Consider the following 24,722-nt stretch of genomic DNA (forward strand, 5'->3'; position numbering starts at 1 on the left):
TTTTCGCTTTATAAATTTTCCATCCAAGGTCATCTGGCGAAGAGGGACAATGGACTCGGTCCTGTGTGGACTGATGATGAATGTGTACATTTCATGACAACAAAGCATAATGACCTTATTCTATAATGAATGGATTCATCATTAAAACTCTCTGGCCTGCGGCAAAGTCTTTTTTTTTTGCATATTCTGATGTCACCTCCTCTCTGAACATCACATGCATTTGTAGTCGAAGCCTCCGGTGTGCTGTGTGGTGCAAATCCATGTGTGCATGCCCTCGTATGTTTGCATTGTTGTTTGTTCAAGTCTGATTTTTTTGTGTGTGTGTGTTTCGACTGCACCCCTGCGCTGCCGCCAACTAAGGCCCCTAACCCACTCACTGGTTAAAAAAAAAAATGGAGCAGCGTTCAATCAGTCGTGTCACGGACATCTTTACTCATGTTTATTATAACTAATGCCTCCATGATTGCCCCCATCTTTACTGAGATATGTGAGCAAAAGCACTGAAATGAGGGTCTGTGTGCCTCAGTGGCACACAACAATGAAAAACAACGTTTGTCAAATTACAGAAAGAATTGATTGATTGAATCTTCAAACCAAAAGATGTGATTTCATTTCCGGTGAAGGGAAGTAATCAATTAGCTTCTTTACGTTCAGTTTTTTTATATTTTCAGCTCACTTTTTTTTTTTTGTCGCTATTACATTTTGTCAAATAACATTTATTCTTTTTTGGAGTTTTAAGTCAGGAATAATGAGAGTTGAAGAAAAATGAGTTATGTAATCATCTGTCAATGTTTCAGTTCTCTTTCTCGACTTTATTTAAAAACCACAGAAATTTTAACTCCTTCCTTCTCAGTCCGAACTCACAGACCTTCTCTGTCACACTCGATTCACAATAACCCCCCCAAAATCCCTTCAGTCATTTTTTTCACCATCAACAAGAAATGGTGAATATTTGGTTGGGTTTTTTTTCTTGCTTTTTTTGAAACCATGACAATAACTTAAACTCTGATCTGATGTATTCTCTTCTGTTCACACATGTTTGAACATAACACGTCGCAGCTTCTATAACGGATATTTGTCACTGGGGCAAGTCTTTTCTCAGGAATTTCTATAAAACTCTGGCTGTTTACAAAGAACTGTAACTTGTGATCGGCTGCCAAGTAAGAAGGATTTCAAAATATCCTTTCCCCTACTTTTGTAAAAAAAAAAAAATGAAAGAAAGAAAGAAAGAAAGAAATGTTTTGGAGTTTTTTGTAGTGATGAAATAATTTCTCTGTAATGAAATGTAATATGATTCAGAAAAGAGTGAGCAATGACTTCTTGTCAGTCGGATTAAGGTGTTTGATCTGGAAACATTTAGAGAGGTTCTCTGGAAGGACAGTATTTTAAAATCACACTCCAAATTAAAATACTGAATCTTTGTTTTTGTTTTTTTAAAGCAGCATTTACGGTTTACCTAAGTGTCAAACATAAGGCTGCTGGCCCAAAATCAGCCAAACCACTGAGCAAATAAAAGCGTAATGCAAAGAAAACATAGATTTTTAAAACAAATTTCAAAAGAGAAGAGGACACTTGAGACTTGAGCTGAGATATCAGTGATGCCGCCATGAAAGAAAGCGAACAAGCATTAGCGTTTCCAGATGAGTTAAAAAAAACTAACAAAAAAAACATAATGCCACAGCTAGAGGAAAAAGTGTTTGGGACATTTTACTGTATTTTGTAAAAGAAAGTTGAATGAAAATTGTCTTTCTGCTGAGATCGAAGTCATTTTCTGTAGTAATTGTTTCGTTTACTGCATTTTCGTCACGCTGCGCCACGACAAAGAAAAACTTAAACTAAAGTTTAAATGTTATAGTTGCTGTGGCACTATTTCACCGGTCCAGCCCACTCCAGATGAAACAGGGCTGTATGTGATACACTAAACTGTGTTTGACACCCCTGACTTAATGTATGTACATATGTTTTTTGTATACATTTGGGTATACATGCATACATATATATATATATAAAATGTAACACCTTCATGTAAATGAGCTGTTTAAACCCATAAAATGTGAATCACATAATTAATCAATCTTAAAGCCCTCAAGTTCCTGGATCACTTTAAATCAATTTGACTGATAAATAGAATAATTTAACCAAGGAATGTCGCTAACTTGCATTTTAACCCTAAAGTGTTGTTGAAGGATAATTTTATACGTCAAAGCTTTACAGTCAGTGTGAAGACACGCCAGTACACTCCAATCATGCACTTATAGTTTCTGCAAAGTGTTGTAAATCTGGCAACAACACATATTCCATCATATGTTGTTAAAATCTTATTTTATCGAGGTTTAGTCTCCCTTTAAGATTAATGTTATTGAGCACTACTGCGTTATTTACATGAAAAATGCCTTTCAGTGTATAAAACAAATATTTTTTTCTCTTTTTTTAGTTAAATGCCTCAAATGGGTCAATCATTGTTTTTTTTTAACACAAAAAGAATATGTTGGTCATTATCACTACAGTTTTTTGTTTTTTGTATTTCCTTTTGTTCACTTAGCAGATGCACAACTTATCAAATATAGTACCTGCCAGTTAAGAGTTCAATAATACTTCTGTTTCTTTGTCAAAGGAGTTTACGATAAATACCAGACTGGAGCACATTTCCCAGAAATAACAAAATAACTAAACACAGAAACACTGAAAAAAAATTTTTTTTGCGCAATATCTTATTAAATTTAGATCCAACTATACAGATAAAACAATTATTTCTGAATATAAAATTCCGATTACTCATTACACGTTTTAATAGTAAGGACATTATTCCCTGGTGGCACTGCCACTTGTAACAGAATATTTTATAAAGAAATCTTGTGCATCACAAAGGTCTATTTTCGATCCGCTTCCCGTCCCTCCTCTTTCCACACAGGCTGGATGATTGACAGCGGTCAATTATCAGTTCCTCTCTGTGCAGTATCGATCCCCGGGCCAGATTAGTATCTTTTCTCCAGCTCCCTGTCCTGCAGGTCGTGTAACATGCTTTGACCCTGCCATGGATACAAATGGCACATATATCTGCCGAACTGCTGCCGAAATGTCACCCGTCAGACGGGCGCACGAGCAGAGAGTGGAGTAAACACACACTCCGAAGCGTACCCCCCCCCCCCCCCATCAGGAGAAAGGATCACAAGCTGCAGAGATGTCTTTTGTTATGAAATGGCAATTATGTCTTCTGACATAGTCAACAAGTCCTGCGGAGGGACTCCGTGTGCTCTGCGGGTATGCATTTTCAAGAGACGAGGCAGTACGGGGGGGCTCCCCTTTTTAGCTAAACGCTCTATTCGAATGTCTAATACCGAGCGATGCCATTACCAAGTCATCGGGCACAACCGCTGCACTTCCCTGATAAAGAAACCTGCTGAATAACAGAGGCCACAATGGGCGGACTGTACAGCGGTGGTGGAGGAAGCGGCGGCTTCCATGTGCCAAGTTGAGAATTCAGAGCTCCCCTTCTGTCTGTAGTCAGGTGGGATGACAGGGGCGTTGGGGGGGTGGAGCGTGGGGGGGGTGCTGCTGCCTGGTGGCTCTCGGCGGCTCTGACAGCCCGTCACCGGGAGATCACTGCCACATGCCTGTCTGTCCACAACGCTGACGGCTGACCCGTCCAACACGGCCCGGCCCGCTGGTCATGCCACCGCTGTCTGCTGTCGGACGTCTCTGACAGCTGACAAGACACCTGGGACACGGCCGGCAGGGGCCACAGCACCGCTACCTGTATAGACATCAGGATTTACTGCTGCCAAGGAGGAGAGTGTAGAGGGAGGAGGAGGAGGAGGAACAGAGAAAGCATACACACTATACTTGTTTTTTTTTTTAAAAGGACCACATAGGGTAGTCGCTCAGATCAGCCCTTAAAACAATGGGGATTTGTCTCCAATTAGCAAGTCTTTGCTCATCGCCCCCTTGTCCCAAACAACGGCCCGCGGTTGATAACGGCGCGTCTTGGCTCCCGACGAAAACGCGCGTGTGCGTCTTAAGTTTCTTTTGTTTTTGCCGCTTCTGGTGCGCGTTGCATTTTTCAAAAGCATAACTCCCTTTAGATGTGCAGACAAAGGAGGCTGATGGCTCGAGTCTCGGCTGCTGAAACATATGGGCCATGTCATTTATCACGTCCGCCGGTGAAGGAATGAGAGCCCATCAGTGGCCTGGCATTGATCCCTGTATGGGCCGGCCATTGTTTCCAGCAGCACCTGGCGGAGTTCTGTCTGCAGTAATGGGGAGGAGGAGACACAAGGAGGAGGAGGGGGGGGGGGTGATCGGGGCGTTAACATTTTCTCGACTCCTCCGTGTGAGCAGAAAATACAGCTAGGACAAAATTATTGGAACTTTTGTTTGTCTTTTTTTCGTCTAAGGCTGATTTTGCGACACTAATTGTTAGTGGGGATAAAGTGCAACTGTCCTTTAATGCTACAGCTGAATTCTGGAGAATTCAGATGGCTGTAAACACGAGAAAGAAGGGTAAACATCACCTTTCCATCTCAGGATAAACACACACTCACAATGAAGCATGTTTTTTTCCCCCGTGTTTTTTGTTTTTTCGAAGTGGGAGGAAACCAAAACATGCCCAGAAGATGTAAACAGGGAGAAAATGCAAACTCCACACGGAAATCGGGACTCGAACCAACTGACCAACACGAACCAACACTATCACAACAAGCAGCTCAGTCATAAACCCTATGAGATTAGTTCACAGCCAAATCAGATCATATGAATCCTAATCAATAATAGCAAATTGTACAGAAATATTATAATTAAAAATACAATGGTAAAAAGTTTGCTGCCGCAAAATGTCAGTATTTTAATTTTAATTCAATAAACAATAACATCGAATGCAAATGTATTTTTCTACTGGGAATTGAACTTGAAATAAATTTTAGGTTCTATCTTTAGGATAGGTATTTCAAATGCCGGATATAAATATAAATACGGCGACATATTATAATCTGCGCAGAAAAGCTCAAGTAATTTACAATAAAATAGTACCAATACAGAATGATGAATAAAAACGAATGAAAGAATAGAAGCACACTGGATGGAATATCCTTTGTGCGTCCTCCAGGTACGTATGTACGGCTTGTGTTTCATTTGAGAGCTTCTGAAAAGATGCTCCAATATTTTCACCTGGCTTTGGTTAAGAAAAAAAACAAAAAAGGGGAAAAAAAGGAACGCATTTGCTTATTCAGCATTGTTTGTCTGCAGTAATTCATCACACAGGCTTTGAGGTATTGATGGAGCCGGGATCCGTTAGCGGGCCCCTGTCAATGATTCACTCACTAAGCCCATCTGTCAGGCGCCCTCTGTTTCTCCCCCTCTTCCTCTCCACCGTTTCAGCCCTGCCCTCCTCTTCCTCAGTGATGGATGGACAGCCTCCTTGACAGCCACAAACGGCCACATTCAACCCAAGAACACCTCCAAGAATCGGTTATGCAATTTCCACCGCTGATATTCAGTCAATCCCCGGCGCCACCTGTGGCGCGGGAGCAAAAGCCATTTATAATCCTCTAAGATAAAGTTTGTGCGGGGAAGATGATTTCTGGATGTGACTGGTCACTATTTGAGTATTCGCGGCTTTAGCCCAGGACGAGGAGGTCGATAAGTCAAGCGGTCTGCGGGATCCATCACAATATGTGCCATTAAAGGCTCCTGGTACAGTCGATGATAAAGTGTGGCCGGCGGATTTCTGGAAGGCTGTGCTGGATCCTTGCAGAGAGTGCTGGACCTCACACTCTGAGGAGAAACCTGAGGATGGTGAAGTGAGCACAGATCAGTGGTGCGAGTCAGGTGTGGCGGAGAGCGCCATCTGTGGGTGAACCATCAAAAGTGCATGATGGGAGAGTGTAAAACCTGTCAGGTAGACCTTAAAGTCATATATATATATATATAATGTATGACGTTAAGGTCTGTCTGACATGTTTTACACTCTCCCATCATGCAGGGATTTATGTTTTATACTTATTAGAAGGAGCAAATTCACATCAGTCAAATCCAGTTGAGCTCTTTCTGGGTTGCATGTTTTCCCAGTGAATCACATTGTTTTCTCCAGATTCCTCCCACAGTCTCAAACATTCCGACGGCCTTTTGACTCATCCAGATTGTGAATGAATGAATGAAACTTTATTTCGAATATAAAAGTATAAACAAGGAAAAGAGAAGCATTTAAATTTAAATTGGGAGAACAAAAACAAACAAAAAACCCAATGAAACAACACATCCCACTTGATCCACATTTGTAGGACGAAAAGGAATAAGAAGAAGTAAAAAAAAAAAAAAACGTATTAACTCCTCCCCGTCAAACACTCAGTGACAAAAGTCCCTCGTAATTTAATTGAACACCAACAATTGCACAGAAGATTATGATGAACTGTGGTACTTTTGATGCAGTATTCTCTGTTAAACTAAGATAAACTGCTGTACTTGTCAGGTATCAATCCCTTTTATCTTTTCTTAAATTGAATTATATTTGCTGATTGTTTTTATCTCAGTCCTTAATCTGCTCCACCTCTTTAATCAACATAAGCTTTTCAGAGTCGTACGCACTTTAAGCATCTTGACATTGAACTTTCTTCTAAACTCATACCCACTCACCGTATCACTGAACCTTTTCTGGATGTCACCTGGTAATAACTTGTTCTTTGCTTTGTACGAAACTTGAGTAGGTTTGAACTCGACCAGAACCATGAATTTTCACATTCTTGATTGTGGAAATAATGTGCCCAGCCTCTTCCCGCAGTCAGGATTGCGTGTAGTAATTGACTCCAGCCCTCCTTTATAGGAAACTTAATCAGATAAACAGCGTCAATGTATGCATAAGCAAAATATTCCTCTCATTATTAACACCTCAGAAGAAGCTACAGCCGCTAGATTCTAAATCCAACGATGTGTAACACTGAATTACTAGAGCTTGTTTACTGATGCAAAGTACACACAAAAAAAGAGCATTTCTTGAACATTTACTTCATAATTAGTTCAACAAAATGGTCATCTTGGGCTATAATGTCATAAAATCATTTGAAATCTTTACTTACTTGTGGTTTGATTAAAAGCGAAAGCAGGAAAAACATGCATGTTCGTAGTATTTAAGGCCATTGAGAGAAAATAAACTGCCGAAAACTTCTTTTTTTTGTTTGTGCATTATATAAATATTGTGTATTTTTCTCTGTGCACAACAGTCCAACTTCCGGCCTGGAGTTTGCATGTTCTCCCTGAGCACTCCTCACATGTCTCCTCAGTCACTCCACAGATATGCACGTTTATGTCAATTAGGAATTCCCAGAAGCCTTGAGGTGCGAATGTGAATATTGGAGGAGAATCCTCATCTCTTCCCTCTATAATCTGTGGCCGTTTTTTTTTTTTTGTTTGCTTGTTTGTTTGTTAGTTTTTTAAACATGGGTACCTTTTATCCGTGAGTTAGGGGAAGTCTATCCAACTATAATGACTGTACACAAACTCTTCTGCTTCCTGTTTTCAAAGACAATGCCGTAATTGATTTTTCATTGATCCACCATATGTCATCTGAGTCTGTGACAGTTTGAATTCCCGTCGGATACACGGGCGGCGGTATAATTTGTGTACCGTTAAAGCTCTCCGAGAAGCAGTACAATATTAAGACAGGTGCAGACTGTCAATCTTCCCAGTGAGTGACTTTTTTCTTTCTTTTTTTTTTTTTTGTTAACAGCAATGTCACAGAGTGCTGTGATGATTCATTTGATGTTAACAAGATGTGCGCGGCACATTTAAGAACTACCTCAGCACTTCTCTGACAGAAACAGGTTTCCTTCAAAACAAAATTACGAGAAAAAAAAAAGAAAAGAAAAAAGCCTGTAATGTGAGGTGTAGCGTAGTTACTGTGTCTCCAGCTGTGCAAAGATCACTGCAGCTTTCAGTCACCCTCTCCGAGAGCCGGGGCCCTCAGCGGTGACCCCCACCCCCACCCCCACCCCCCCCACCCCTTTCCCTTCCACATCAGACTTGACTGCTCGTGTCCTGTCTGCACGCCGACTTGTCGTGTAGGCTGTGTCGCTCTGTCACGAGACATGTCCCACATTTGCAGCCGCCGTCGTTGGCCGGCAGGATGAGAGCGTCTGTCAGGAGAGCTGACACGCATGCCACTTTACTGGGCGACTGACAGAGGGCCACGCCACACTGTCACTTCTCCCAAGATCCATTGCCCGAGGATAAACACGGAGGAACACGCACACACACACACGCACGCGCAAGCGCACACGCACGAGCACACACACACACACACACACACACGTTAATAACACGAGAGTAAACAGAGTTGGAATCTCCGCCAGAGACTGACTGACTGACAGGCTGACTGGGTGACCGACGCAGGGTTGAGGAAGCTGCAGCTCTGTGTCACCCCTCATTCTTACAATCTCCAGCTGTCACATCAAACACTCTGCATCCTGGTGTTGCTCCTCTTCCTCTTACTCCTCCTCCTCCTCCTCCTCCTCCTCCTCCTCCTCCTCCTCCTCCTTTCGGACTCCCCACCCTCTCCGTTCTGCACAATCTGAGGCCTTTGGTGTATCAGTGGCTTCATCTTCCTTTTAAATGGGCCGCGAGTTAAACGTGTCAATCCCCATTCGGTCATTCTGTGGATTTTTGTTGGGGTTTGAAAGACTCCGTTGATTTACAGATGCCGTTCAGGTTTGAAAGACACGTCAAGTGTGTTAAAGCCGCCACAGTGAAACTCCACCATGTGACGAGGCAAATTTACTCGTTTAGCGCCATTCGGACACAAGGCGAGTCACAGTGTCTTAGAAACAAATGAAGAGGGGTAAAAAAGGAAAAAGGAAAGGGGGGGGTGGTAAAAGAAAAAAGGAAAAAAGACAATATGTTCAATAGAGAATATTAATCATAAACCATTAAGAAATACATAAAAAAAAGTGACTAAGCATAAAATATGAGAATAAAATAAAAACGTTATTAAGATAAAGGTGATCAAATCTTTAGAATCTATAGTTTAATGGAAAGCCTGGGCAGATAAAAATGTTTTAAGTCCTGATTTAAAGGAAGTGATTGTGTCAGCAGGAAGTTTGTTCCGCAGGTGAGGAGCGTAGGAACTAAAAGCTGCTTCACCTTGTTTCTTCTGACTCTGGGAACACCGAGCAAACCTCCTCCTGAGGACTGTACGTATTTAGGCCCGAGACCATTCAGAGCTTGATCGAGCTGAAGTCAGAGTTCAGAGTGGATCCTTTGACACACGGGAAGCAAAAGCAGAGATTGAAGCTCAGGTGTGATGAACCTCCACCCTCCACCCTCCACCCTCTCTGACGACTCTGAATGAGGTGTCGCTGTCTAACAGACCTGTAAACATATTGTTACAATAAAACAGCCTCATAAAATAAATACACAAACAACTGACTTGATAAAGATCCATTGAAAAATATTTTTGATTCACTCACAATCTCCTTATCTTGGCAATGATTTTTGATTTTTTTTTTTTTGCTTTTGCTTTTTGGGAGGTTTGAATTCCACAATGCACTTTTGGATATTCTTAAAATAAAAGTGTGCTTCTGTGCTACACAAAAGCTATTCTAGAGTCGATATCAAAACTTCCTTTTCAGATTAAAATGGCTCATCCTATTTATGGTTAATCTGAGCTTCTCATCCAAAGAGCAGCGAGTTACTGCAGTGTAGTTTGAGAAGATGATGATGAAGATTTTAAAAAGTTTAGGTTTTTGTTGTTGTTGTTACTTTGCCTTCTAAATTTCTTTCTTTTCCAGGAATCTTGATGAATTTTGCTTCTTAAAGCCACTTTGTTAACTTACCAGTGCATGCAGAGAAATTCCAGTCATGAAGTGTATTTTTGTTCCTGCTCTGCTGTTGCATGAGGATTTTATTGAACGTGGAGAAGTGTAAAGTCATTTACAAGAGGATGGTGTTTGTGGTGCTGCTAAACTGCCTTGAGTGTCTCCCTCTTTGTGGTCTCGTCTCCTTAATTTCATGATCTGAGTCTCAGAGGATCAGCTTGATTTCTGATGAAAATCTGTTTGTTTTCTTGCTGTTTCTGCAAATTACTTCCTGTTAAAAGGAAGGATTTTTTTTGGTAACACTTTATAATAACTATCCGTTATAAGTAGTTAATAAACCATTAATAGCCATTAGTTAATGAGTTATAGATTGCTTGTTGAATATTTGCTAACAGTTTATTAAGGATTTATAACTGTGCCTTATAGATTGGTAATAGATCATTTACAAGCTGTATTCCCCAAAATTACATGTTAACTGCATGTTAATGATTTATAACTATACCTTATAAACTAGTAATAAATCGTGAATAATCCATTAGTAAACTACTTACTAATGACTTGTTAAGTATCAGTTAATACTTTAAATACATTATTTGGACGTTATTCTAAAGTTGCAACTATTCCTCATTTACTAACAGTTATAAATAGTTATAAATCATTAACATACAGTTAACATGTAATTTATAAATTGTTAACTAAATGCTTGTAAATTATCTATTACCAATCTATAAGGCACAGTTATAAATCCTTAATAAACTGTTAGCAAATATTCAACAAGCAATGTATAACTCATTAACAAATGGCTATTAATGGTTTATTAACTACTTATAATGGATAGTTATTATAAAGTGTTACCTTTTTTTTCTCTTTTTGCAAACACCTTGCTCATGTAAAACTATAATTTTTCATGTAAACATTCCTTGAGATTAACTTGTTCAATCAACAAAATGCGATGCATGAGCAACACAAATTTGAGGCGAGAAAATAACGAACACAGTTAAAGAGTTGAATTTAAACCTGAGTTTTGCTGCAATAAATTAACTGTCCCCAATGAGCTGACGACTCAGGATAGCTCAGAAGCTTACGTAGCTCATATCAAACTAACATTTTTCAACTTGAGTTGTGACATTTATTGACGATAGGCGTCAAGCCGGGGAACACCGCATATTAAATCTCCAGTTTGTCGTTTGTGGATCTACTCCAGAAACGCCATACTGTGTTTTGAACTTCTGCGAAAGATGAATGTGGATACACTTATAACTTAAAAAAGTGAGACAATAAATGCAAATTTGCATTCTCATGTGAGGTTATAAAACCACAAAAATATTCAGCACTGCAATAACAAGCTGCAGTTAAATGATGCATTCAATTAACAGATAAAACATATCATTAAATTGAATTATTTTAAGCGTGGATCACATAATTGCATCTGTGCTTTGACTTTTTAATACACACTACATTTATTGACGCATTAGGAATGCCAACATTATTCCACATGTCACATGTTCCAATTGCTATGTACTTTTTTGTCCTCGTGGTTAGAAATCACAAACAGTGGTGAGCAGTGGTGGGAAATTTCTTTCATATTACGATTTAGCTATTCAGGCAAACGGCTCCAGCATGTATAGACGTAATAAAATAGCATATAACTTTCCTTTCAAACACATAATACTAACTGCAATGTAAGTATTGATATTTTAATGGGAGTACTGATCCCAAAACAGACATACGGATGTCATGTAGGATATTGATTTGCACTCCACTCCCCCCAGATTTAGAGGGCGAAATGAAGCTTCGAGGTCCAGATTTACACAATTTATTGAGTTGGTGGGGAGGGATTTGTAGTGAAATTTCACAAACTTAAATCCTGCTTCTTGTTGATGTAACTTGTAACTCGCCCTCCACTTTTGATAAAAAACAAAACAAAACATGGACACTGACTTACACATAGTTATTAAGATGTGTATGCTGGTGGTTAGTGCTCTCACCGCACAGCGAAATGGCTATGGAAGCAAATTCCGGCCGAGGCCTTCCTGTGTGGAGTTTGCATGTTCTCCCTGTGTGTGTGTGTGTGTGTGTGTGTGTGTGTGTGTGTGTGTGTGTGTGTGTGTGTGTGTGTGTGTGTGTGTGTGTGTGTGTGTGTGCTTCCTCCCACAGTCCAAAGACATGCATGTGAGGTTAATTGGTGACCTCTCGTTGAGAATAGGGTGTATCCTGCCCTCACCCATAGTATACTGGGATTGGCTCCAGCGCCCTGTGACCCTGCACACAAAGGGAAAAAAAAGAAGCTGTATGGAAGATGGATGGATGGATCAACACAAATAAATGCACACAGACATGAATGTATGTTACATTTGACCCAATTATAACTATGGTAAATTAAACCCCAGGGATCGTCGCAACCGGCCCAAAGCTATAGGTTCATCAGTGACAATTCATGTTGTTGTATTTCAACAACACCAATGCAACAACTAAGTAGCAAATGAATGCAGTACCACATTTTGAGGCAGGATTTTAAAAGAGGGCTCACATAATGACAGTATTCTCATATCACTGGCATTTAGATATGAACAATATTGATACTTTACTTTCTGTGTAGATTCAAAAACGTCATTAGATGTTCAATTGAGACTGGACATGCTCTGTGCTTGATTTAACATAATGTTCCAACTGGTTTTGTACAATTCCAACCAAATAAGTGAGTTTTCCTACACACACTGCTATTTCTAGTGGCCTTAGACTGACCTCTAACGGCTGAGGGGTAAATTGCACCCAGCGAAATTATTGAGGTGATCCTTCATTTATTGACGATAGTTTTGCTGTGAGCAATGCTGTGTATATTTAAGACCACGTGCAGCGATGCACTGAATATTGACCAACAGTCTGCAACACCCGGTGAGTGGAAGTTCAGGTTTTTTTTTTTTTTAATCTGGAATTTCATTGCTGTTTGTGAAAACACAGCAATCTAGTGACATTTAAGAAAGTCGAAGACAAACGGGTCATAAGACGCATTTGTATTTATTCCCAATTGAGACTGTTGTATAGATGTGTTTTGTTTTGTTTTTTTGGTTTTTTTACTGCATGTGTGTAAATGGGGAAAAGAAAGAAAGAAAGAAAAGGAAGCTACAGAAAAGGGAATTAGCATTTCTAATGTACACTTATCATGCACACAATCCTTGAACTACTTTTGATGAACGTAGAATTATTAGAGCTAAATTGCAATCGCTGATGTTGAAGATAACCGTGAACTTGTTCAAGGATCCTTCGATCCCACAGTGGGTAATCCCACCAGGGTGCTCTGTGCAGATTATCCCTGAAATTGGAGTAATGAGCTGCTGTTCATTTCAATATTCTGCCAACAGGTGGCGGTGTGCATTCACGCAAGTGCACGCTCGACTGAAGACGCGAGTGAGATGAGGTGTAATTCAGCAATTATATAAACATGGTGAAGCACATTATCGTGAAAGTCTTTGAGTTCTGTCAGACACGTCATGTAAATGCCACTCACGAATATAGAATGTAAAGATACCCCCAAAGACCAGCTGGGATTAGAAGCATCCTCTGAAAGCCACTGATATATATTTTAACATGAATCATGATTTTTTTTTTCTTCTTTAAAGTATGCAGAAGCAGACAACCACGGGAAAAAGACATGAAGCTCATCATGCCGCACACAGCAGCTCTTGTGCCTCCCAAGCGGCTCGCTCTGGTGTCACAGTTGTTTAACTCCAGTAATGCCGAGCAATTAGGTGTGATGTAGGGCGGCCTGCTGGGAAGCCCTCACTCCGAGTTCATACTGGAGACTCCCACAAGCTCGGGTCAGGAGGCTGCAGGCTCGGCACATGAATGATTAATCCCCCAAACTGACTCCTCTTCTTCCCGCCAGAGACTCTTGTTGCTCGTAGTTGAACGGGACGCGAACAGCTGTCCCCCCCCCCCCGTTTGTCAACAGTGTTGTCGTCCAAAGAATAAGAGTAATAAAGGAAGAGAAGAAGCCGTTTTTCATATGTCGGTAATAGAAAATCTGACATACATCTTACTCCGCTGACGAGCTTTTGATGAAGAAAGATGGCTTGATCTTCAAAGGGGAAACATCTGTGGCTTGACTAATATGAATTTGCGTTTGAACAAGATGAGGTTTTGAAGTATTATGAAAGATATTAATTTATTTCAAAGAAATAGATAATACAAATGAAACAAAAATCATTTTGTCACATAAATGATTTCATGAGTCATTAACAGCAAGAAAAGAGTCGAGTTGTCGCGCGGGAAACTCATTTGCCGTCTCACTCGCAGACATTACTCTTGTGAGCTTTATGACATGAGCAGTTTTGACACAGGGCGCCTCCAAAAAAAGTGCTTTCTGTGGAGTAAATACTGTACAGTGCAATGCCAAGTAAACAATACATTACATCTGATCATTCATTGGTAAACATCTCTTATATCAAAGAACGTAAATGTTCAAAGTTTCATCAATACAGTACATTTATAGCAGACTTCACATGGACCCTGGGCAACCTCCCAGTCTCAAAATATTTCACATTTAATTACCTCCCTTTGGATTTCCACCATCGACTTCTGACGCATGTTGTTTTTTTTTGTCTTCCCCCCTCCCCCCCAAACCCCTCTCCCTCTTGCAAACCTTCAGTTCTTGTCTCTCAGAGTTCAGCCTCAGCCGCTCTTCTCACAGTTCAGCTGCCCCCTGCTCTCCTTCAGTTTGTCTCTCTGCCCCTCCGGACTCTTGGAGTCTCCTCTCAAATCGCTGACCACGGCCCGGAGGGTTTTGAACCTGTCGAGCCGGCTGCCCTGGGCCGCCGGGAGCCGGGCCTCCGAGCCCTGGGACGCGCTGAGCGAGCTGAGCGAGCGCACCGCCGCCAGGCCGCGCTCCCTCCTGGAGGGCCGGCGCGGCGTGGTCATGGCGCCGAGCTCCTCCGGGTGCTCCATGTCCCTGATGACCTCGCACAGGTAGCGCGCCAAGTCCTGGCTGGAGAAGGAGAGGGCTTTGTGGGAGCGGCGGAAGGTCAGCGGCGAGGGCAGGGTCTCCGTCTCCGAGGGCGGGATGGCCAGGCGCAGGGCGATGGCGGCGTTGCCGTTCCCGTTGCACGTCCCCTTTTTGTTGTTGTCCTGCGGGAGCTTAGTCTGTGGGTAGGAGATGATGCTCTGGGGGTAGCTGTAGCGGAGCGACTGAGCCGGGCTGGGCTGGAGGGAGCGCTGCAGCTCCACCATGTTGAAGGCATTCTGGGAGGCCGAGGACAGAGACAAAAGCACAGGTGTCAGAAGATTTTTTTTCTTTGCAAATCTTTTTTTTTCTAAACTGTAAAAGATGGTATTAAACAACACTGCCACGTGACACCAATTAGACGCCTGCGGCTCAGCGAAAGCCCTGAACGTGCTGGTTCTTCAGACGAACAAGAGGTGGATCCACTGTGTAGGAAGAGACGTTGGCAACGGCAGCGCCATTGATCAGCCAAGTAATTAATTATCTGATTGCAGTGGGGAGAAAACTGCTATTACCAGCACTATTAAAACGGAGGCATTAACAGCTATTGGCGTCGACTTTCCTAATTCCAGCTAATTGACTCGCAATCCCAAATCTCCGGGGAACCGATATCCCGTTTTTATTTCGAGAGACCGGCAAACACTCTCCTCCGTCAACCGTTTGCTGGAAAACTATTCGGTGCCACTCTTTTCTCCCCTGACATACCAGTGGGAGTCTTATGCGCAGGTATTTGTGCATTGGCCACCTGGAGGTTCAGGCTTTGTACACGAGGTGATTCTCGCACCACTGCCTTTCTACTTTTGTGACCTGGTTGCAAAGAGATATGCTGCTTCTTATTCTCTTGGCTATTTCTTGGGGGTTTTTTTCTTCCTTCCTTCTGTCCATAGTGAATTGGGTAAAAGGTTTTTTCTTTCTTTCTTGCATACTGTGCACTTTTTGCAGGGTATACATTGCAAAATGACTTACAGAGCTAATCTAACAGGGGGATTGGAAATCCAAATAGCGAGCACTTTTATTATTCAATAAGATGTACTTCTAAAAACCAAATTGCTTGCATCCTTTTAAAATCTTGACTTTGTGGCTGTTTTGTCGTCGCCGTTTCCCCATCTTAGAGGGTTTTTTTTCCATCTCAATTACATTTTCCCGGTGTAAACATATTCATCTTATTTCATCACAAGCAGCTAAAGAGGTGCACCGCCTACATTATTTTAAAAAAAACAACAACATTCATTTACGTTGCCCGTCTAAATGTCGGCGCTTGTGCACGCTTACCTGGTCCTGCTCCCCTCCGCCCTCCTCGTCGTAGTTGAGCACATTTTCTCGGATGTCCTCCCACTCGCCGTGGTGCGCAGACACATGGTACACTCCTTCCTTCAGGCCTTTGTGTCTCCTCCAGCAGGAGTAGAGAAACAGGCCCAGCATCAACACTGAGGGGTGCCAGAGAGCAGGTTAATGTAGCAGGGAGGACTCTCACATAATTAGAATAAGACTCTGAGCTGGGAGGGTGGGGGGGAAGAAAAAAGAAGAAAAATACACATGGATGCGTGCAAATGAAACAGACAACAGTGTGGAAAGTTATGACATTAGCAGTCAATGGCTGTGAATACTATTACGACTGTACGAGAGGAAGAAATGCAGTTGTCGTGAAATGTAAAAATAGTGGAAAAAGGAGGTGACGCGAACTCGGGAAGCGGTTTTCCTTCACGCCTAGGTGTCCCTGTAAGGCTGATTACCTTCCCAGACTGCACAGTGAAGACACACTAATGGAACATACATGCAAAACGCAACGCCGCCACCTTTCCACCCCTTTCCCTTTGATGCCTCGTCACCGTTTCCTGTCTTATCAAAGACCACAGTTCCTCGGAAACCTATTAACTGAATTTGTACTCCTCCCAGCTTAAACTCAAAGCCTCAGTGGCTGGGCAGAACGCGGAGAGGAATGCTCGGGGAGCCGGGGAGGGAAAGGTCCTAAAGCACACACATCAATCACAGCTATTGTGTGCTGAATTATACAACATGCTGGACTGACCTTTAAAGTCCATTAATCTCAACCAATATTTTTCTCCCATCTGCCATCCTCCTTTCTCTCTTTTTCTTCTTCGCTATCTGTTTTTTACTAGTTCACACTTTGACTCTCTCTCTTTTTTTTTCTTCCTCTTTCTAAATCTCCAAACTATACTTTTTGTGTCGCGATATCCAAGCTGCCTTCTGTCACTCCTCTGTTCTTCCTCACTCATTAAGTCCTTTCACTGTGTATTTTTTTCTCGGTCCCTTTTCCTGGCCTCAGTACGGCCTTGGCTTTTATCTCTCCTGCTAGATGGGATCCATTTCAACAAGAACGGTTTATGTGGTGCAGGCTGAGTATCAGTTTAATTGGAAATCTTCAGAGAAATGCAGGGTAATCACATTAGTCTGGATTTTTAAAGTAATTGCTTCGAAAGAGAATAATGCTCCAACGACTCTTTGGGGGTCACACTAACAGGTAGGCACTCATAAACAAAGACAGGAAAAACAACTCCCAGAGAGCGATTCTTCACCAAACCCAAAAGTGTATCTCAATTAAGAATCGCTGCCATTTCATTCACTGGTCGGGTTCGTCTTCAACTCCACCGTCGCTGCACCTTTTCTCCCCATTGCTATGCGGCTCGGATAGAAAGGGAGAGAGATCGTAAGTATTCTGCGTCAATCCTCTGCTGACCGTGCGCAGTATGAGGTGGAGCGCAGTATTGATCAGCTGACCTGGTTCCTTCGCTGCTCACGCCGAAGCTCCAAACAAAAACACAGGAATCTTGATGGGGCTGCTAGATGCTGGGCCTCCCCCTCCTCCTCCTTCTTCCTCACCTCAAGAATTACCAGCTGCCCGCAGGCTTGAGCTCACCTCAACCCGCAACATCACCTGAGCTGATATTAAACACATCTCTATCGGGTCGGGGGTTTGGCGCAGTGGAGCGAAAGCACGCCCGCTCCACTGCACAAACACGCGCAATTAGACGCAGAGTAAACACACACTCGCCGGTGGCCTTGACCCTTACATCTACAGCCACAACTGCCTGGAGTTGTAGTTTGTGTATGTGTGTGTGTGTGTGTACGTGTGCAACAAGAGTCCAGTGAGATCAATCTCACTCAGGGTGCAGAACGCACATTGCAGCCATTCATCAATCCATAATACCGCTGCCGCTTTGCCCTCTAACCGTTACTATGAAGAGGGTGTTACGACGTTAAGCCGAACCGAACTGTGCATTATGAATGAAGTGTGGAGTAAACTGCAGCACAGCTTGATGAAGCCACTTAACCCTTTCACTTCGCAGGAGAAATGGGCCGTGAGACGGGATGACGGGGAAGACGGGAGAGGAACGAGCGCGGAGAGGAAATGACACAGGTGAAAGATGTTGGAAGTTGGAAAAAAAATATATTTTATTTAAAAATGAAAGGAACAGGCACTTTACATGATCGTTTGGCATTCGGAGCCCATATGGGTGGCTAATTTGGCTCCCGATTCATCAAAGGCGGCAGAGATGTCAGATTTGATGCAGGACAAATGGGGATAGGTTCGGGGCTCCGGCTCATCTGGCTCTGTCAACAGAGCTCGCTGAACCCATGATGGCTTATGTAAAACTTAATAATGGATGATCACTTTAACTTTTAATGCACATGGAGGCAGGGCAGGAGTCCCCCTTTAATTTAGCACCCAGCTAGCAGTCCCGCTTAGTGCTGTGTGTGTGTGTGTGCTGATTCTGTATTTATGGTCGTTGCTTCCTGTGGTGCGCGGGGGGTCATCGTTAAACAAACACAAACTGTGTTACCAAACGCCTCGGCGAACTCAAAAACACCGGATGGATTCTGATTTCTCCCTTCATCAAAGAGGACAGCCGACCACAAAGTCCCGGCGAAATGTCCATTCATAATTCCCATTTCCAATACATTAACCAGTGTGAGCTTTTCATAATCTGACTCTTCTGTGAAAAAGAAAGTCAAGGAGCCTTGAATACAAAATGTCTCGTCGGCTTCTGAGGACAGGCTACACGCGAAATGAGCTGCGCCTTCTTTTAGTTAGCATTGCGAGCAACACATGAATTCTCGTGAACGATGCCACGGCCACACTTCATCATCTTTGAATTCATTATCAAATATTGAAGGCTGCTTTATGTGTTTCACTCTCAGGTGTCAAAATAACTGATGTCCCAATACTAGCCACATGCCCTGGAGGGGATGTTGAGTCAGTTATAGAAGCCGGGACAGTGTATTGAATTGCCCAAGCGTTTTATAAGCCCGTCTGTGACAGAAAGACTCATAAACAGCAATGTGGCCCTGCAGAGGGATGTGAGCGCCGCAACATGCGGGGCTGCCCATGCACACACACACACACACACACACACACAGGCCTGCTCTTCCATCTCTGTGAGAACCAGAACGAAATAAACAGCTCGGAATTTCCAAGAGTCTAAAAGCACAACACATCCCTTTCCTCAACCTTAGCAGTGAATTAGAGGGGTCGTCCATCTTTTTTTGACACAATAGTGGAAATATCGATGCATACAGATTTAAAAAGGCCCCGCTGGCAGCAGATGTGGGCAGATATTGAATCTTGATCCTATTAGAACTTAACACGGCTTATGAGACCATCAACTATGCAGTTATATTAGACTGTTTATACCAGCGGCGCAGTATCATCAGTAGTAAACTAGTTCAGAGCTGAATAATAAATTAGATGATGAGTTTTGATGGCTGATTTAACATTTATGCTACCTTTTTTTTCCCCCCTGCTTCATTTGGGCTTGTCTGTCTTTTGTGTTGACTCTATAGGTTTGCCGATCATTTTAAATGTCATCGCAAACTCTGCAATAGTTAAAGGACATTTTTTTTTTTTTTGCAGTGATTTGACATTTTGCTGAAACTGTATAATGTATTCTTCATTAACCGAGAACGTAAAGATAAAAATAACATCTGTATAGAAAAAAAAAAACTCAGGTTCATTGTATATTTTCCAAAAAGTGTTTTTTTTTTTTTTTTTTTAAACCTGCCAGTGTCATTCGTCAAGGTTCATTTCCCCAAATTTCCCCCATATAACGCTTAGCAGTGGCCCTCCTCCTTTTTGACTTTAACATTCGACACCGAATATCATTAAAACTTTCTACAAAACTAAAGCATATATTCACCTTTTCATATCCTTGGGTTGACTGAAAATAGTCCATACCTGACGGCCATTTGGGTATTTACACTTTTCAACCCCAATAAGATTGCGCTCTCCGGTATCAGTCATACAACTCCCCTCCTCCCAGGAAAAAAAACTGAATTCAGCCGCTCAGTTTTGAAGACAACATACTGCATCACCCTTATCCCATAATCATTGATTTTACAATTCGTCTCACCCATAAAGCAGTCAGCGGCGGGTCTCTGGTATGCATTTCTGAACTTATGACCTCTTATATGTCAGAGTGCAGCCTTAGATCTGCTGATACGTCTTCAAAGACACACACTGATAAATCCGTCACGCTCACATGCGCCACTTCCTTGTTTTTCCGCTAAACGTACATTTTTCTCTCAGAATTTTTCTTTTTCTTTCCGTTATCTCATAATGACAAGAATCGAACAAATTGCCCTAATCCAGTGTTCAATCTTCAACATGGTTTAAATAGTTTATAAGAGAGCTTTCTCTCATTTATTGTGCTGACTTGGTCGCATGAATTAAATATTTTTTAATACAGTTTCACAGATACTGGTACCAGTCAGATACTGGCAGCAGATTTACCCCCCCCCCCCCCCCCCCCCAAATATACATAAATAACAAAATTCTTTGATACTATTACACCCTACACCTGAAGCCTGACATCAACCGACTACTGAATAGATGGGAAAATCAAAACGGCCTCACTAAGGAGAAGCCATGCCGGCTAGTTGGAGGTTTTTCATGGTAAAGTGGAATGTAAACTCGCACAATTTGATCTATATATGAAGTGAATAATGACAGTATAATGTGATAAATCAGCAGAACTCTAAATGTATGTATTTTTGTTTTAGTGCAACCGAGTTAATATCTTTTTAGAACATACAACAAACCTGAAATCTGAATAAAAGAACTGCAATTTGAGCAATATAATGCCTCAGTTTACCATGTGTGGTACAGTTTACATCTTTGTTTTTACACTGTTTACTTCTTTAAAGGCAGAAAACATTTGGCCCCTTGTAGCTAGAAATAATGTAAATATATAGTTGGCCAGTTCATGGTATGACCAGAATAACTTGTCAAATTCTCAAGATTATCTTTAACATAGACACATTTGAATTGAATACAATACAAAGTAAAAGTGCACTCCCTGGTAGTTAAATAAATACATTGCAGTTAATGTCTGCGTTTCTCCCAGCTGGCGAACAAAACTGGTCTTCAAGACATTGTAGTCCGGCACAGCGAATCACTACGCATTCTTATTTAAACAAGTTTCTTCAGAACAGAGGACACAATGCAACACCAACACCCAAAGTTGAGATATTGGCTTGAAAGTTATCTATCGTGTCGCTCCAAGCCATGCTGTCAGGGTGAGTTTGTATAAACATCCATAATGCAACAGCTGTAGGAGAAGTTTTTTTGTTTGTTTGTTTGTTTTTAAACATTTCACTGTTTTTTTTTTACACCAGAGGGTTTCGTTAAAACTGGCTTCATGTTGAGATTGTACTAATGTTTTAGTAGTAATTGCTTGTTTTTGTGAAAATATAGACCCTTTCATCAAAGAAAAACTATATTGTTTAAACATAAAGGTTCTTATGGTATTACCGGTCTGATGCACTCAAGATGACAGTGTGCTGTGTATGGCCTCTGATCTAAAATATGCTTGACACCTCTGCACTTAGATACGCCTTCCCAAGACATATGTCCAAGTCTAGTTGACCTTATCCGACGCCCGCGTTTCTACCAGAAGCAGCTCGGTGCATCACTCTGTGGGAAAAAAAAAATCACAGAAAGTCTGCTTTTGACAGAATCCAGTCGAGCTGCATAGAAAAGCTTGACGTGAGCCATCCATATGCAAGACATTGTAAATCTGGTAGACTTAAAAAATTAATAGAAAAATATAAATCTCATATTGAATCGTATTTCATTCTGTCCACCAAACATTACGTCATATCTGGAGGCGAGAAGCCAGAATTCAGAGGCACAAATATATATTGTATATTCTAAAAAAGTGATGGAAAACTGCAAGAAATGAAAAAAAAAAAAAAACATTTGGTAAACTAACAACATGTAATTGATAAAACTGACAATTTGAACATAATTCTAAGAATTATTATTGCGTCATTCAGTTCACATAACAATACTTGTCATGGGCAATTCTATATATAAACATATTGGTGTATCTCTGATGTTGGTGGTTGAAACTAACCAATTCATTTAACCTGCAAACCTGTGACTGTAAAATGACTTTAAACCCGACGCCTGCAAGAGAGATTGTGCAAAATAAACTTTATGACAAACGTTAACCTAAATTTAACCCTTAGCCTGGAGTCAACCCGCAGGGAATAGAGAGCAATAAACTTGTCCTCGCTTTATGGGTTGTGCCTGTTGTGTGCGATTCGTAATTGGAGCTCCGTATGCTGTACATAACGCTGAAGTGCACAACGTGGACACATTTAAGTTGGCATGGGAAAAAGTGAAATGTACACAGGAATGTGGAAAGAAAGGCAAAAGAAAGACGTGGAGGGGAGCGCAACGAGTGGATGGTGGGATATAAAATAAGTTGGACAGATAAAAAGTAAGGCTGAGATTGAAATTGACTTCTGAAGTCGGAGCATAACACTGGAAGAGACAGGGGACACAGAAAAGATGAAAAAAGAAAAAAAAAAAGAAAAGAAAAGAAAAACATAACGAATCTCTCCGATTCCCCGGGGACTTTTGCAGCATCCCCGCGAATCACAGATTACGACATACAATGCCTTTTTCAGTGTTCTTTTTTTTTCCCCCCGCCTTCTCCCCATGTGCAAGATATTTGTTTCATGATTTCTCCGACCTCCCATGGAGAAATCACATCCTGGCACAACTCCAAAGATCAATACAGCTACAAGATGTGTGCAGACAGAACGGAAGGGGAGTGGAAAACAAACACAAATGTGGATGTTACAGATAGAGCCGTGACATAAAGCAGTAATTATACTTTGACAGTGACACTTAAATGGCAAAACACATTAAAAAAAAAAAAAAAAAAAAAAACAGAACAGAAATTTTAAAATAAAAATAAAAATGCAAAGACGTGTTTTGCAGACTTAAAAAAACAAAACAAAACACGGAGAGGAGAGGAGACGACGACGATGATGATGATGGCGACGGCAGCGCTGCGCTACCACAGGTAGAAGATGACGTAGTCGACATAGCTACCTAGAAAGGCCATGACACAGATGCTGATGGCGAACATGGAGCTGAGGCTGAGGCTGTTGCCGTCCTCGTTGTGGAACATGGCCAGCGTCACCTCGCAGTGCCGTCCCCGGTAGCCCTCGCTGCAGTGGCACGAGTAGCGGGACGGCGAGTGCGCCACGCAGGTGCCGTGGCGACAGGGCCGGCTGGCGCACAGCGTGTACACGCACGCCTTGCCCTGGGCGCTCTCCTTGGTCATGTGGCCCGGGGGGCACCTGTGCAGGAAGGAGACACGGGAGTGCGGCGGTGAAGTGGAGAGACTCTCGGGGAAGCTGTCAGATAAAACGGAACGCAGCCTCCCGACTACGAAACCTAAGCTGACAGTCTCTCTCTCTCTCTCTATATATATATATATATATAAAAAAAGAAATAATTCCCTCAGGAGTTACACCTCTTGTATCAGATTCAAAGATATGTTCACTTGAGGTTACAAAGTGACTGCAGGGGGAAAAAAAACTAAAAACAGATAGAAAAACTGAAATGTTATGATTGGCGATGCAGTAGCAGTTTCCCCCCCTCAGTACATTTGTACCAAATATCCCCCGGAATATCATTCGCCACTGCCCCCCTGCCTTCTCTCGGCGCTTTGTATCCCGAGGCTGTTGCGGCAGAATGTGGATGTCAAAGTCCCCACTGGTTCGGAGTCTTGAAAATCACAGCCGGAGAAACTCAGTGGTCCTGCGGAGTTTAAAGGGGCGGCCAAAACTCCCGACGGCCACCGCTGTGATGCACTATCCTCTCACGCCGAGACGCCGTTCGACCCCACAGAGCAACAGGAGGAGTTCGGCCTAACTGCCACCTGGTGGACACTGTGACCTCAAAGGCCGATGCAGAAAACTGATGCACAACCTGCGTTATTATGTGTGTCACAGACCACTGCAGGTGCGCCTTCTATTTTTTTTTTTCTTTTCTTCCTCTACTTCCACAGAAGACACATTTTGCTCGGTCGCAGTAGTACGGATGTATGCACATTCGCCATATTGTCCTTAAGGGATGCTTAATGGCACGGAGCCATCAGTAATGCACTTTCCGTTACGAATGAAAGTATTACTCCTGAATAAATTATTTACCAACGTTTTACCGTTCCCCCATTTTGTCATTTATCATTAGTCATTGATAAATAGTCATGGGATTTTTTAATACATCAAGAAGGTATATATTAGTAAGAGGTATTAAAATTTTAATGTCTATTTGAAAGTCAGCCAAAAGGAGGTTTCACAAGATGTCAAAACTTAGTTTCAAACTTAAAAAAAAAAAAAAACAACCCAGAGGATAATGCAATAATATTAGCATTCCAGATTCAACCTTTAATTGTCATACATCAAGCTGAAGGCAGGTGGAGACACTGGATAGGTCACTAATCCATCACAGGACAAACCTGGAGATACACGTGGCCAAAATGGAGTCGCCATTAACCTGCCAGCTAATGCCTGTTGTTAGACGGCGGGGGGAGAAGGTGCAAACTCCACCCCATCGCATACAATTCCTGTAGAAATGTGATTTTCTTTGCAGATGAGCTGCACAA

General features: G+C 42.0%; 1 protein-coding gene across 1 annotated transcript in view; it reads right to left on the minus strand.

The window, feature by feature from the left end:
- Window positions 1-14,471: 14,471 nt before the first annotated feature.
- Window positions 14,472-24,722, minus strand: part of LOC308136730 (neural-cadherin-like) — a gene marked incomplete at both ends in the record, with an annotated part of 103,513 nt that continues 93,262 nt past the window's right edge. The window contains 3 exons of the mRNA XM_080505197.1: window positions 14,472-15,038; window positions 16,072-16,226; window positions 23,162-23,412. Of these exons, the coding sequence (XP_080361323.1) occupies window positions 14,472-15,038; window positions 16,072-16,226; window positions 23,162-23,412 (973 nt within the window). The remainder of the gene's footprint in view (window positions 15,039-16,071; window positions 16,227-23,161; window positions 23,413-24,722) is intronic.

This window comes from Blennius ocellaris, assembly GCF_963422515.1.
Source record: "Blennius ocellaris genome assembly, chromosome: 11".
Lineage (NCBI taxonomy): Eukaryota > Metazoa > Chordata > Actinopteri > Blenniiformes > Blenniidae > Blennius > Blennius ocellaris.